At 26.3% G+C, this 15,741-nt stretch overlaps 2 protein-coding genes across 2 annotated transcripts; one reads left to right on the forward strand and one right to left on the reverse strand.

Moving 5' to 3' along the window:
- The first annotated feature begins 6,934 nt into the window (after window positions 1–6,934).
- Window positions 6,935–7,816, forward strand: LOC145839844 (E3 ubiquitin-protein ligase DTX3L-like). Its single transcript, XM_082947248.1, has 2 exons — window positions 6,935–7,033; window positions 7,076–7,816. The coding sequence occupies exons 1-2, from the start codon at window positions 6,935–6,937 to the stop codon at window positions 7,814–7,816; spliced, it is 840 nt and encodes a 279-aa protein (XP_082803374.1).
- Window positions 7,817–9,950: 2,134 nt separating this feature from the next.
- LOC145839860 (uncharacterized) lies at window positions 9,951–10,898 on the reverse strand. Its single transcript, XM_082947249.1, has one exon. It carries the CDS (start codon window positions 10,896–10,898, stop codon window positions 9,951–9,953), a length of 948 nt encoding a protein of 315 aa, XP_082803375.1.
- Between the last annotated feature and the right edge of the window lie 4,843 nt (window positions 10,899–15,741).

Consider the following 15,741-nt stretch of genomic DNA (forward strand, 5'->3'; position numbering starts at 1 on the left):
GTAATAAACTTTCTGAAAAGAAATTTGCTACCAGCTTCTTTCATCAAAATGAAGAGTTTTTTTTTTTAACCATTTTGTTCCGCTATCGGGCAAACACTCTGAAAGTCTGCAGCAGACAAACCATTAAGCTTATGCTCTCTAAGTTAATACCAGTGGCGACTCGTAGTACTTTTGTTAGGGTGTGCCAAAAACATACTCATTTCAAAAAATCTCCTTACTAAAAACTTAAATGTATAAAAAGAAAACTTAAGTACTTTACTAATATAAAAGATTCTAAAAGTTACGGCTCCCAAAGTTACTTGTTTATTTGAAAACATAACCCTTTTTTATCAACTATAGCTACATTAAAAAAATTTAAACTTGATTAGGGTTTGCTGTACTTACACGAATATAAACTTATTTTTTGACTAATTACTAACAAAGAACAACTTTTATGTCTTAAAGAATATTCTAGTGCAACTTGCTGACTATTTATTTTATTTCGACTTTTTTTTTACTTTGTTACACCATAGAACTGTAAAATTCTATTAAAAAATTAGAAAAAGTTATAAAACTAATTATATTTTGTTAGATACAATAGAATAAATTTTATACGAGTTGAACTGCATTCATGGGTAATATAAACATCTAATGTTTGTCTGCTTCTTTTCAAATTGAGCTTTTCAACCTGAAACAGTTTGCTAAATTATCAGCTTTCTAGTTTTGCAACGTTCCATTAAAAATCATTGGTACTACTTGTAAAAACACGCTAATTTTTTTATAAGATGTATTATACTTTTTTAAAAATTAAAAAAAAAGATTAAGTTAAGAGATATAACCAGTTTTGTAAAAGTTTCGATACAAATGTATAAAAAACACAATTTTTAAGAGTAAATTGTTTTAGAATTTCGAAAAGTTACAAAACGTGTATCTTTTCTTCATTTCCAAAGCAGTTTATTTCAGAACTTTGCAAAATATTTTTTTATTATTACAAAACTTTTGTAGGAGGCAGGTTTTTTAATTCAACATTTAAGTTTTTTATTAAAATTTGAATACTTAATGTTTATGATTTTACGCATCAATTAGTTCAGATTCACATTACTGCCAATGTCTAAATGTTGTTTACTGTTTTGAATTTATTTGACAAGGTCAGCTAATGCTCACCGAAACCACGTAATAAACCAAAGCAGTACATAAACATTTGTTACATTATAATTCAACATTTAAAAAATTTATGAATACAGTTAAAATAAAAAAAATTTTAGATACAAAATAAATATTTATAAAAATAAAATCTGTTTCCTACAAGAAGTAAAGAAAATGTTGAAAGTTACTTAAAAAAATTTAAAAACAATTAATCAACACTCAAAGAGAAAATATATCTTTAGCGAATTACTCTTATTTGCCTTTGAAATTTATAGATTACTTGAAGTCTTAAAAAAATAAAATAAAATAACTAGTAGCTTAGTTTTAATGTAAAAAAAGACTAACTTTTTTTTTAAGTTAGTAACCTCTTCCCTCTGTGGCCATTAGAGTGCATCTGTTGCCTATCAAAAATCAAATTTTTAAGTAGATTTTTATGTGCGTTTTTATTTTGCTGTTTTGTATAGACCTTTTTTTTGTCGTTTAATAAACTGTTCTTTATTTTTGTTGAGTACATACATTTATAAAGTATTAAAAACCAGTAAACTAGGGACACAATGCTTTCTGCGCTCCGGGGTAAGAGTTTTTTGAATACAAAGTAAACATTATCACAAGAAAAAAGTCCAGCTGTGAAAGTGAAAGCTAGTGAAATTTACTTAAACATAAATAACAAAAACATAAGTGTTATTTCTGCATAACAGCGAGCAATACTATTTACAGTATTTGCTGTTGTAGAAGAAAACAAGGGAAAGCTAAACAGTGTTACTATCAAGTCGATCAAAAAGCGCCAAAAAGATTTTATTAAGAGTTATACGAGACAAACATGAAAAAATCCTATTAAAAATCCTGTTTTTTTTATAATTAAGCCTGTAAACAAGAGTAAGTCCTTGACTTTTAAAAGTACAACTTTTGCTACTTAAGCATTAATAAAAAAATTCTACAAATCATATATTCTGGGAAGGTTGTATTACAAACTTTAGTACGTGGCTAGTGCAAACAGAGTAAGGTTTTCTAATAATGAGGAAGATCTTTAGGTTTCAAATTAATCTTTTGTTAATAATTGTTTCATATTATATTATCCCGTACATGACATTAAACTGTATCCTGGTGTATGACTCAAATACGAAAGGTTTTTTCATACACCAGGTCCTTGGACAAAATTTTTTGAGCGCTTCTTTTTTGTTCGATAAACTAAATATTATACATCTTCTACTAACTATAAAAATACTTAGTTTTAAAAATTGTTTTATAATTTAGTTCATATGTAAATTTAGTTCACAACAAATATAACACTGGTAACAACTTTTATATTTTTTTGACATGTTATTTAACCGTTTTATTCAGTTGAAGTACAATTTTTACGTTTATTTGCCATATCTAAATTAATATTTAAGCTTTAGTGTTGTGCAAACTTACATAGATACACAATTGAATGATGATAAATAAGTTATCCAATAAAATCTTACACTAAAAAGTTATAAAACAGTGTTACAGTTTAAGTATAAAAAGTATTCTAATTTTTGTTCAACGAAACAAAATCAATAATAAATAATTCATGTTTTAAAAAGAAAAAATTACTTAAGTAATTAGATCGATGAAAACGTGAATATTTATAATTACTTTTACTAAAAGTGTCTAAGTAGCTGAAGATATCCTTTTGTTTAATAAAATCAAAAACTATCATTACTGCGACTAAATATAAAAAATCAGGTCTAGTCAAGCAGACGAAGTATTTTAGTAATTTTTATGTTAGAGAGTTTAACTTTTAAATTTAAGGAATTAGCCACTAAAGTACAGAAATTAGTTACTAGTGGATCAACATTTATATACAAAACATTAAACTAGACTACAAATCTTAATTGCATTTTGTATTTTCATTTGTCTTTGTCACATTAATTTGTATATTATTCAATTGTCATACATAGTTAATTTTATTCATAACTTTCTTTCGCTTTTGTGACATACAAAATTTATAACTTTATCAATTTAAAAAAAAGTTTCTTAGAATTCTAAAACTAAATCATTTAAAGATTTTAAATTTAAAAAGTTTTTTTATTACTTTTAACTTAACATTAACACTTTAAAATTACATATTTAAAGTTACATTTACTTTAAAAACTTTTAGAACAAGGTTTCCAAAACGAATTCATATTTCCCCCTTGATTAGCGTATTTATAAAAATAATTTTTGGAAACCCTGTTTTACAAAAATAGCACTATGCTCAAACTAACTTTTATTGAATTTACAACTACAAATGATTATTAGATTTCTAATTTTTAAATGTTGAAAAATATGTTGCTAGGTAAGTATAATATAAGTTATTTTATTATAATGATCTCTTAACTATTTAGTTATAACACTATAGTATAAGTGTTTATAAACATCATAAAAGTAATATATAAGGAAAGTTAATTTAGGTTTTGTTAATTGTTTTGATTGTTAGTAAATATAATTTATTTTTCATATTGACTAAATCTTCCAATTTGTATTGTAAAAAAATATCTTAATTCATATAAAGTATTAATATTAATACAAGCTTAAATGAGCACTGTTAGCATAATAAATTTAAATGAAACAATAAAAATGCACTTAAATTGATTCAAAAGTAAATTAATAACTGATCAAGTAACAAGCTATGTATTCAACAGACTGTCTTGTTTAATGCAATCAACATGTTTGGAACCCATATGAGAAAACGCTCAGATCGAAAAGCGTCGTACCTGAAAAAGATCATGGGGACAAAACCTAACAAACTGTTCAAGTGTAAACTAGTGAAAAAGTCTAAAATGTAGGCCAAATATTACGCTTCTAAGTGGTATTACCTAGAAGAATACTTCTACAATGAGGAACACGACGAAATGTATAAAAAACACAATTTTTAAGAGTAAATTGTTTTAGAATTTCGAAAAGTTACAAAACGTGCATCTTTTCTTCATTTCCAAAGCAGTTTATTTCAGAACTTTGCAAAATATTTTTTTATTATTACAAAACTTTTGTAGGAGGCAGGTTTTTTAATTCAACATTTAAGTTTTTTATTAAAATTTGAATACTTAATGTTTATGATTTTACGCATCAATTAGTTCAGATTCACATTACTGCCAATGTCTAAATGTTGTTTACTGTTTTGAATTTATTTGACAAGGTCAGCTAATGCTCACCGAAACCACGTAATAAACCAAAGCAGTACATAAACATTTGTTACATTATAATTCAACATTTAAAAAATTTATGAATACAGTTAAAATAAAAAAAATTTTAGATACAAAATAAATATTTATAAAAATAAAATCTGTTTCCTACAAGAAGTAAAGAAAATGTTGAAAGTTACTTAAAAAAATTTAAAAACAATTAATCAACACTCAAAGAGAAAATATATCTTTAGCGAATTACTCTTATTTGCCTTTGAAATTTATAGATTACTTGAAGTCTTAAAAAAATAAAATAAAATAACTAGTAGCTTAGTTTTAATGTAAAAAAAGACTAACTTTTTTTTTAAGTTAGTAACCTCTTCCCTCTGTGGCCATTAGAGTGCATCTGTTGCCTATCAAAAATCAAATTTTTAAGTAGATTTTTATGTGCGTTTTTATTTTGCTGTTTTGTATAGACCTTTTTTTTGTCGTTTAATAAACTGTTCTTTATTTTTGTTGAGTACATACATTTATAAAGTATTAAAAACCAGTAAACTAGGGACACAATGCTTTCTGCGCTCCGGGGTAAGAGTTTTTTGAATACAAAGTAAACATTATCACAAGAAAAAAGTCCAGCTGTGAAAGTGAAAGCTAGTGAAATTTACTTAAACATAAATAACAAAAACATAAGTGTTATTTCTGCATAACAGCGAGCAATACTATTTACAGTATTTGCTGTTGTAGAAGAAAACAAGGGAAAGCTAAACAGTGTTACTATCAAGTCGATCAAAAAGCGCCAAAAAGATTTTATTAAGAGTTATACGAGACAAACATGAAAAAAAAAATCCTATTAAAAATCCTGTTTTTTTTATAATTAAGCCTGTAAACAAGAGTAAGTCCTTGACTTTTAAAAGTACAACTTTTGCTACTTAAGCATTAATAAAAAATTTCTACAAATCATATATTCTGGGAAGGTTGTATTACAAACTTTAGTACGTGGCTAGTGCAAACAGAGTAAGGTTTTCTAATAATGAGGAAGATCTTTAGGTTTCAAATTAATCTTTTGTTAATAATTGTTTCATATTATATTATCCCGTACATGACATTAAACTGTATCCTGGTGTATGACTCAAATACGAAAGGTTTTTTCATACACCAGGTCCTTGGACAAAATTTTTTGAGCGCTTCTTTTTTGTTCGATAAACTAAATATTATACATCTTCTACTAACTATAAAAATACTTAGTTTTAAAAATTGTTTTATAATTTAGTTCATATGTAAATTTAGTTCACAACAAATATAATACTGGTAACAACTTTTATATTTTTTTGACATGTTATTTAACCGTTTTATTCAGTTGAAGTACAATTTTTACGTTTATTTGCCATATCTAAATTAATATTTAAGCTTTAGTGTTGTGCAAACTTACATAGATACACAATTGAATGATGATAAATAAGTTATCCAATAAAATCTTACACTAAAAAGTTATAAAACAGTGTTACAGTTTAAGTATAAAAAGTATTCTAATTTTTGTTCAACGAAACAAAATCAATAATAAATAATTCATGTTTTAAAAAGAAAAAATTACTTAAGTAATTAGATCGATGAAAACGTGAATATTTATAATTACTTTTACTAAAAGTGTCTAAGTAGCTGAAGATATCCTTTTGTTTAATAAAATCAAAAACTATCATTACTGCGACTAAATATAAAAAATCAGGTCTAGTCAAGCAGACGAAGTATTTTAGTAATTTTTATGTTAGAGAGTTTAACTTTTAAATTTAAGGAATTAGCCACTAAAGTACAGAAATTAGTTACTAGTGGATCAACATTTATATACAAAACATTAAACTAGACTACAAATCTTAATTGCATTTTGTATTTTCATTTGTCTTTGTCACATTAATTTGTATATTATTCAATTGTCATACATAGTTAATTTTATTCATAACTTTCTTTCGCTTTTGTGACATACAAAATTTATAACTTTATCAATTTAAAAAAAAGTTTCTTAGAATTCTAAAACTAAATCATTTAAAGATTTTAAATTTAAAAAGTTTTTTTATTACTTTTAACTTAACATTAACACTTTAAAATTACATATTTAAAGTTACATTTACTTTAAAAACTTTTAGAACAAGGTTTCCAAAACGAATTCATATTTCCCCCTTGATTAGCGCATTTATAAAATAATTTTTGGAAACCCTGTTTTACAAAAATAGCACTATGCTCAAACTAACTTTTATTGAATTTACAACTACAAATGATTATTAGATTTCTAATTTTTAAATGTTGAAAAATATGTTGCTAGGTAAGTATAATATAAGTTATTTTATTATAATGATCTCTTAACTATTTAGTTATAACACTATAGTATAAGTGTTTATAAACATCATAAAAGTAATATATAAGGAAAGTTAATTTAGGTTTTGTTAATTGTTTTGATTGTTAGTAAATATAATTTATTTTTCATATTGACTAAATCTTCCAATTTGTATTGTAAAAAAATATCTTAATTCATATAAAGTATTAATATTAATACAAGCTTAAATGAGCACTGTTAGCATAATAAATTTAAATGAAACAATAAAAATGCACTTAAATTGATTCAAAAGTAAATTAATAACTGATCAAGTAACAAGCTATGTATTCAACAGACTGTCTTGTTTAATGCAATCAACATGTTTGGAACCCATATGAGAAAACGCTCAGATCGAAAAGCGTCGTACCTGAAAAAGATCATGGGGACAAAACCTAACAAACTGTTCAAGTGTAAACTAGTGAAAAAGTCTAAAATGTAGGCCAAATATTACGCTTCTAAGTGGTATTACCTAGAAGAATACTTCTACAATGAGGAACACGACGGCCTATGGACAGATGTTTGTGAAGATTACCCTCCCCTTCTACCCGGGCAGCAAGCCATATTCAACTACGGCAGCGAAAACGAGGAAAACCCTGACAAGTTCTTTGTTCCATTCTCGGGCGAGCTTGACTCCGACGATGACTGCGAGATTTGCTTGGAAAGTGTGAACAACGGCATGGAGGTGAGCAAGATGACGCGCTGCGTGCACAAGTTTCACTCCAAATGCATCCGAGACGCGTGCAGAATCTCCCAGCGCTGCTCGATATGCAGGGTGTGCGGGCCTAACATGGAAGGAAGTTGCCCGCCGGGCCGAATGGTGTGGAAGGTCAGCGACCTGCTGAAGGGAAGGTTGGCGGGCCACGAAGACTGCCGGGTGATCGTCATCACGTACACGATGAACAACGGGATTCAGGACGACAGGCACCAGAACCCCGGCGCGTTCTACAACGGAATACAGTGGACGGCGTACTTGCCGGACAAAGCGCAAGGCAACCGCGTCCTCGAGCTGTTCAAGCAGGCGTGGAAAATGAAGAGGACGTTTACGATCGGGAGGAGCCTGGCGCTCAATGCCGACAACAGGATCACTTGGAACGACATCCACCACAAGACCAGCATCAAGCCGAACGATGAGTTTGGGTTTCCTGACGCCACGTACCTGAAACGCGTCGTTGAAGATATGAAAGCCATGGGAATTCAATAGGAGAATATTGAAATTAAATTTCCATGGTTATTTGTTTATAAGTTATTAGAGTGTGTGAACGACTTGTACGGTATTAATATAATTTATTTTTTGAATTATATCATTTATATAAACAATTACTGGCTGAAAAAACATTTTGATTTGTAAATAAAATTTTAGTAAACCGTGTAATGTACTTGCACAACATTTTTCTTGCTGTTCTGCGTAAGCTTATGAAGTTTTCGTCTTTATATACTTACATTTTGACAGTTTTATATAGCTAGCAAGTATTTCTTATAGCTTCAATACACACTAATTTATGTTAGTTCATTTAGTGACTTAAAAAAATTAGAAATTTCTACCTATTAAGTCAAACTAACAGATTTATTCTATTAAATACAAAAATAATTGCTTAAATCAGTTGTTTTATAATAAGTTGTTTTGTTTGAAAACATAAATGTACGATATAAACTTTTCAAAACATTTAATAACATTTGATAAAGTTAACAGCCCAAACTCCACTTTACTTTGTGCATTATCGAACACCTAAATTTTTTTGAAGGCTAAAGTATATTCATTTGAAGTTTTTAGTATCTCCAAATACTATAGTCAGCTTTGGAAGTTTTAAAATTATTGATAATGGAGGTTTCATAGTGTAATATAAACATAAACAGTATGTAATTGCGAAGTTTATATTAGAAAGCCATAGGAATTCAGCCGTTAGAAATAAGTATGCGTGTGAAATTTTATGTTTTTAGTTTTCAGTGCGCGTGAACAACTTGTACGAGTTCTACATTATAATAGTTTTAAACTAAGTTTTAATAACGTCAAATACTTTCTTGAAAACTTATTTCGACAATAAGATTTGAGTAAAGCTAAATTTGGTATTATTTTTAGATAAAGTTCTTCGTATTCTTGTAAGTAATGTACAATTTTTTAACGTTTATATAAATTTTTTGAAGGTCAATAAAGAAAAACAAAAATAATACTTAGCTTTTTAATTTAGCAAGTAGCTAATTTATATAGTTAAACTACAATTTTACTTTTCATACGTTTTGTGATGTTTTTTAAATAAGTTCTTTCTGTCTTATTGTATAAATTTAAAGACTGATATAAGTTATATACAAAAAAAAAAAATTCTTTTGTTTGTGATGAAGTTTTAACCACCACTAAAATTTTTTTTTTTTTAATAACGAACAAGTTGAAACAGGTAGTTAATTTGTAGTTGCATTTATTTCTTCTAGTTTTTATTTTACCAAGTAGTTCTTGGTGAAAACTAGGCACAATAAACTAATTATAATTTTTTTATTGCAAAGATAAATATACGTAATGTTTAAATATAGAATTTAGATAGTTCTAAATGTAGTACTAGCGAAATAATTTATAACGGACTTCTCTTTAAATAAACATATTTCTAAGTAAGGTAAACTTATATAGTTAAGCTTTTAAGAATTATGTAAAGTAAAATTTTTGATAAAATTGTATTTTTGCTTCACACATTCTGTAAACTTGAAGTTTTTTTTTGATGTAAAACTATTTAAGTTGAAGTAACCATATAGTGTAACTTACTTGTTTTATACATGTAACGCATTTTCTAATTTATAATAACTTAAAACATTAGTATAAAACTTTATTACTATATCATTCGTGATAAATTGTTCAGCATTTTTATTTTATATTCAAAAAAACTTAGTTTATATCAAATTTACTCTATCTATGTTGTCCTATTACTTTGGTAAGCTTTGTGTCCTAATATCAGCCTGTTTTAAGTTTATTTTTATTCTAAAACCGGTTTAGTTATATAGTAATAACATATTTATCAGTAGAACTGAATTAACAAATTAACATTTTTTTGATTTCAACTATTACCTTCTACTAAAATGTTAAAGGTTATTTAAATACAAAGCTATGTTAGTAATATATTGCTCTTGTAGAAACTGAGATACACAAAAACATTATTTAATCACAAAAAAATCAGCTGTTACTTTTTAACTGATTTTATTAATTGAACAAACAAAAAATTTACACACTGAAAACCTATTGAAAATTACTAAAAACTAAATTGGTTCATAAAACATAAAAGGATTGGTCATAAACAAAAAAATAATTCAAAAACTAAGTACTTTGGATTATGATGTTGATATCATATCTAAAATTATTCAATCTTCAACCACTCATGGTGCTTCATGTGTACGATTAGCAACCTGTTTTCTGGATTTTTAGCAAATGCAAATTGGAAAAAATTTCTTCCTTCTTCTGATAACTTGGTATTCTGATGAAACTCAATATGAGAAGTATCTATTTCATCCACATTACTAAAAGGTCGTTGTTGTTCTAAGGCAAAATAAGCAATATGCGCCACACCCCAGCAATCTATATGGTTGGCAAATACGTTTTTATCGTTTTTTTGCTGAGGGGTGTGGTATAATTTTGTTCCGAAGACTTGGCCACTCAAATTCGTTTTGTGCTTTTTTTGAAATGAGTTTACGTTTAATGAGTGACCAAAGTCTATAAGAACTACATCCATATAGTCATTCACTAAGACGTTCTCAGGCTTTAAGTCCAAGTGGTAAAATCCTTGGCTGTTTAAATGACCCATTAAGTTGACTAAGTTCTTAGTTAGAACCTTGACCATGTTTTCAGGAATTCCCTTTTCTCTATTTACGACCATATCAAACAAACAATAAAAGTTTTCGTCAAGACGTGTTATAATGGAGTGGGAATATTCTGTGCAAAAGTAATCAATAATCCGAACGATTTGCGCTCTATCATTTTCAAATGTATCAGTCAGTTTTATAGCTAACTGATGATTTTTTAGTTCTGAAAACCGATTACATTCAGTATCCTTACCGAAGGTGAGGCCATCGAAGAATTGGATTTTAATTGCTACTTTCAAATTGTCACTCAACCTTAAACCCTCAAGTACGTACCTCGTAGCATCTGGATTAGAATGAATTACGTCTGTGACAAGATAGCCCCGTGCAAGATAGAAGTTTTTGATAACAGTACTTGTATCTTCATATATTTTGTCTTTGTTTTCAAGTAAAATAAATCCTTGAAGGAGAACAACCATCATGAGAACTGTTTTGGCTTGAAAAATCATTTTCTAACAAAAAATATTTATTAAAAATTAAGTACTACTATGGTATTTAGGATAAAAATTGCTTAATAATAAGTAAAATAGTAGTTTTAAATTTGTTTTAATTACAAAATTTTTATATTAAAACAAATTATAATGACGAAATTTATAATATAGTATAATATACTTCAAGGGTTTAAAACATTTAAAGTACGAGTGGGAACTTTTCTTGTCAGTTTAGAAGATTTACCAATATAAAGTATTTTGAAGAATAACCCTTTTTTAAAACTTATACTTAAAAATATATAAAAAAAAAATTTCTGAAAGCAAAACTATTATTAAGTGTTTGTTCAAAAACTACTAATGCATACTATACTTAAGCATTTGTAACTTTAAGTACCAACTTTGTTTAATATGCACAATATGTGATAAAGTTGAAAATTACTATGGCCAGATCCACACCTTGCTCACTTCTACGTTGTAGGGTAACTTTTAACTAATTGTTTAAAATGTTTTAAAAATATTCATACATAAAGCTTTAATTATTTAACCTATTCATAAGATTTCGAACAATACTGACAAACAGAATTAGATTTTTTGTTTCAAAAATTAGATTTTGTTCCAGTAATCTTTTTTTGAAGTTTACCATCTAAAGGAAGAAGTTAAATGATAACGCTCACAACTATGGTCAATGAGAACTATAACAACTATGAAATATAAAATAGTCTAATTAAGTAACATAATTTTATATTAAGCTTTTTGTTACTTATTTTTTAAATAAATCAAGTTCTAAAAATAGCTCTAAATGAAAAGTAGGAATATTTAATATCAATATAATGGAAAAAAAGTTTAAATTTAATGTTTTTTTATTACTTTTCTGCAGATCATGAATAGAAATCGACATGAATAGAAATCGACTTAATTTCATCTGATTCAATTCAAATACATAGTAAGTTTAGTTTCAAACTAAATAATTTAATTCAAGGTAGTTTAAACAGATATTTGTTTTAAATATTACTTTTAACATATGACTAATGCATAAAATAAATAAAAATAACTTATATACTAATACTCAACATCTTGATTACATGTGCAAGCTTGCTTACCAAGCACTCACTCCAAAAGTAAAATGAGCATTGTCGATTTAACATTCGTGCAAGAAGAGACTTTCTTAAAACCGAATATTTCATTTAAAATCTATACTTCAGTCAATTATCAAACTAAAAACATTCTCAAGTAAGTTCAAATAATCATGTTTTACATCTCAATTATAAAAAGTATTTTTTCAAAGCTTTAAATTTAATGTTTTTTTATGTTGCTAAAATATTAAGTTTTTTTTAATGCAACATTTTAAATGACAGGTGAATGAAAACATATATCAAGCAATTTTATTGGATAAATTTTTGTACATTTTAGCGGCGATCGGCATTCGTCAGCTTATTATGAGTTCTTGGACAATTTTATTAGAAAACAATTGCTTTCTAGCCGCACAGTGTTAAAGTGTTAAAAAGTGTATTTCGAGAGCAGCGGTAATTTTAAATAGTTAAGATAAGCAGTAGAAACAAAGCTACTAAACTAAAATTTTCATAAAGTAGTAAAAAAGCAAACACTAATAATTTAATTGATAAATACAAACTCACGAGTTTAATTGTAAACATTCACGATAACTTTAATCGTAGTTAATTGATGTCATTAGCTAAAAATTACATCGCTGACCGCAAATTTTTGCTTTGTTAGACGCCGTTTTCTGAACATTAACTTATGTATTTAATTAATGTAAAAGGAATATAATTGACTATCAACAGTATTTTTCAACGTAGTTAATTTTACTTTAACAAACTTTATTCTAAACACCATAGAAAGAAATTCTCATTAAATAGTTAAAAGTAAACACTAGTAATTTAGTTACTAGTTATAAAATTAATAGCCTGTTATATAATTATAGTTGTAAGTATTCACGATAGTTTTTCTTAAATGTTTTTAAACGTATATTACTTACTAGCTAAAAATTACATTGCGGACCGTGGATTTCTGCTTTGGTGAACCCTGTATTAATTTAAAATGATTTTAATTGACTTTCAACAATATTATAACCAACGCAGTAAACAGTATTTCAATGAATTTCATTCTATACACCTAAGAAAAAATAATTAAACTAAACATATTTTTATTTTATATTGTTTTTTTTTTAACTAAAATTATAAAGTGATTTTGAGCTTACTTGGCCTGTATATTTAAACATTTGTTATTTTTTGAAATCAGGGTTACTTTGGTAGACTTCTTTTGTTTATATAAATACATTTACAATATACAGCTATATAATAAAGTTTCTTTAAACTTTGTGACAAAAAAAACAAGCATAAAATTACAACATGCAGCCTGTGAGGGTTTAGCTAAATTATACTTTTTGAAAAACAGGTAAAGTTATTTAGTAATTCTTTACAACAAGATTTTAATTAAATACTAATTTTTTACTACTACTCTGTTAGTGCTTAATTTATCACACTATAAGACTAAATTAGTATTTGCGTATTGATTACCTCAGTTATTTAAATTCAACTTCAGCTAATGGAAGACTTTTTCATTACAGTGCGGCAACATATTTTGGAAAACCGGCCCGCGACTTAAAAAGTCTGCCGATCTCTAGTATAAAACAAACGAAAACTTAAAAAAAAAACAAATCTTTAACAAAAGTATGAAAAAATGTATTTGTTTATAATAGGAAAAACAAAGTTCTTTTTTGTGTTAAGTTTCCTTCTAATCGTTTAGTAAAATTTATTTTTTGAATGATTTGAGCATATTGAAAGTAAATATAACTAATTACAGTAACCTCTCGCCTATTTACGCACATTGTGTTTAAAGAAAAAATGCGTCAACATACGAGAGATCGTAAAGATACGAGAGGTACCAAATATATTTTACTGTAAAGGCTGTTTTTTTGATATTGCTTCTAGTTAAAAGCAGACTTGGGGCTTTCCCACTTTTAACAAATTGTTTACTTTATATATAAATATGAAAACAAAAGATAAAAACTACATATATATTAAAAAAAAAGAATTAACATATATAAAATAATGATACTTGTAGAAAAAATTTACTAGTTTCAATAATAAATAGATTTTATCTTATTTATTTGTGACTTATTTGATACTTAACACTTATATTCTATTCTACTTAGCAAATTCAATTTATAATTAAGCGTTTGTTTACAATTAAGAAATGGTGTGATTTCTATATTAAAATTATTTTCTACAGCCTTTTACAAAAATATGCATTTGGTGTTGTTATGGGTTTCTTCTTTTGAAAAAAAATATATTGAACGGTTGCTGTGCAAAGCAAAAATTTCAGAAAAAGAACTTAAACTAAATAAAAAAAATTGTTTAAAAAACTTTTATTTATTTTTCTTAAGTTTTATTTTGTAAGAATGTTTATCAACAGAACTATTTTAATGAAATTATTGAAAAGCAGAAAAGCAGCTTACTTGCTAAAATTAATTTTAAAACTGTTTGAATTAGTAAACTAAGTTAACTCTTTTATAATATTATATAAAGTTTTTCCGTTTTATGCTTTTTTAGTTAAACTTTTTTTTGTAAATTGCTTAAATTATATTCATCTATTTAACTCGAAAACTTAATTAATATTCAGAAAAATAGTTTGACGTTTTCTGCTGTAGTGATAATTTCTTCGTAGATTCATTAATTATTGTTTTTAACCTTGTTTCCAAAAGCACTTTATAATACTTAAGTAATTGTAAGGGTTTTAGCTGATCATCATTGTTAGTTGATAAGTAAACATTTTAAATAATTTTAAATAATCTTTTGAGTAGATATTAAGACTGTTCAGACTTATGATGTGTTTTGAATTTAAAAAAAAATTGATTTCATTAAATTGAAAAACTACTAAGATTTAAAGTATTGATTGTCTTAATTTTTATTAGTACTTACAATGTTTTGTTTGGGGTTTTTATTTTTGTGTTTGTCAAGTAACTTAACTCTTAAAACTCTTCAGAAACGAAAAAAATTAAAGTACAGCTACAAGCAAAATATGTTGAAAAACATAATTAGTTCTTTGAAGTTAAAGTGGCTTTTATGCTTAAGTTTATTATCTTGTTTACTTACTTTCCTTTTCCATTAAAAAAATTAAAAGTTTCTAAAATACATTCTAACCTCATCTTTACTTTAAATTTTTAACTGTTCATAAGGCAATAAACTTAATAAAAATCAATCTTAAAGATAGCCAAATTTAGTTGACATATTTTTAGTTTTTGTAAGCCAAGTGGTTGTAAATGGTACAGTTTTTTTTTGTTTTTGATCTTCGTGCGTTTACGCTTGACGAACTGAGCTAGAAGATATTTAAGTTTATAATTTTTTTAATTTTCTTATAAAGATTTAATAAACTAAAATTTTCAACCGTCTTACAAATAATCATCAAAGTAACAAAGGACTATACATTATATGACTACTATTTTTAGTTTACTAATGCTTATTCACAAGATCCAGTCTTTGATCCTTTACTAGACGTTAACGTATATTTCTTCACCTAGTATATAAAAAAGACAAAATTAACTTATTGATTCTTTAAAAACTGGAAATGTTTATCTTATCTATATGGTAAATTTTACAGCGCAGCTTAATTTAATAGTATAAATTAGTATAACCGTCTTACAATACGCAGAAATAATTAAAAGAACAACTTTTACGTTTTCAAAACTTGTTTCTGAACATTTTTTAGATTAAAGTAGAAGTTTTTGCATCCCAAAAATTGTATTTAAAGTTGAAAAAAAAATATGATAAAAACGTGATAAAAACTAGTAGTTGTTTAATGAAAATACTTATATGTTGATAAACGCATTTATTCTTTTTCAACT

The sequence above is a fragment of the Thalia democratica genome, chromosome 1 (assembly GCF_965202585.1).
Source record: "Thalia democratica chromosome 1, ktThaDemo2.hap1.1, whole genome shotgun sequence".
Classification (NCBI taxonomy): domain Eukaryota; kingdom Metazoa; phylum Chordata; class Thaliacea; order Salpida; family Salpidae; genus Thalia; species Thalia democratica.

Bases quoted from the DNA above. Each gene is read 5' to 3' on its own strand.
- LOC145839844 (XM_082947248.1), top strand. From the start codon at position 6,935: ATGTTTGGAACCCATATGAGAAAACGCTCAGATCGAAAAGCGTCGTAC. The intron at 7,034-7,075 runs GTGAAAAAGTCT...TACGCTTCTAAG, and splicing joins AACTGTTCAAGTGTAAACTA to TGGTATTACCTAGAAGAATA.
- LOC145839860 (XM_082947249.1), bottom strand. From the start codon at position 10,898: ATGATTTTTCAAGCCAAAACAGTTCTCATGATGGTTGTTCTCCTTCAA.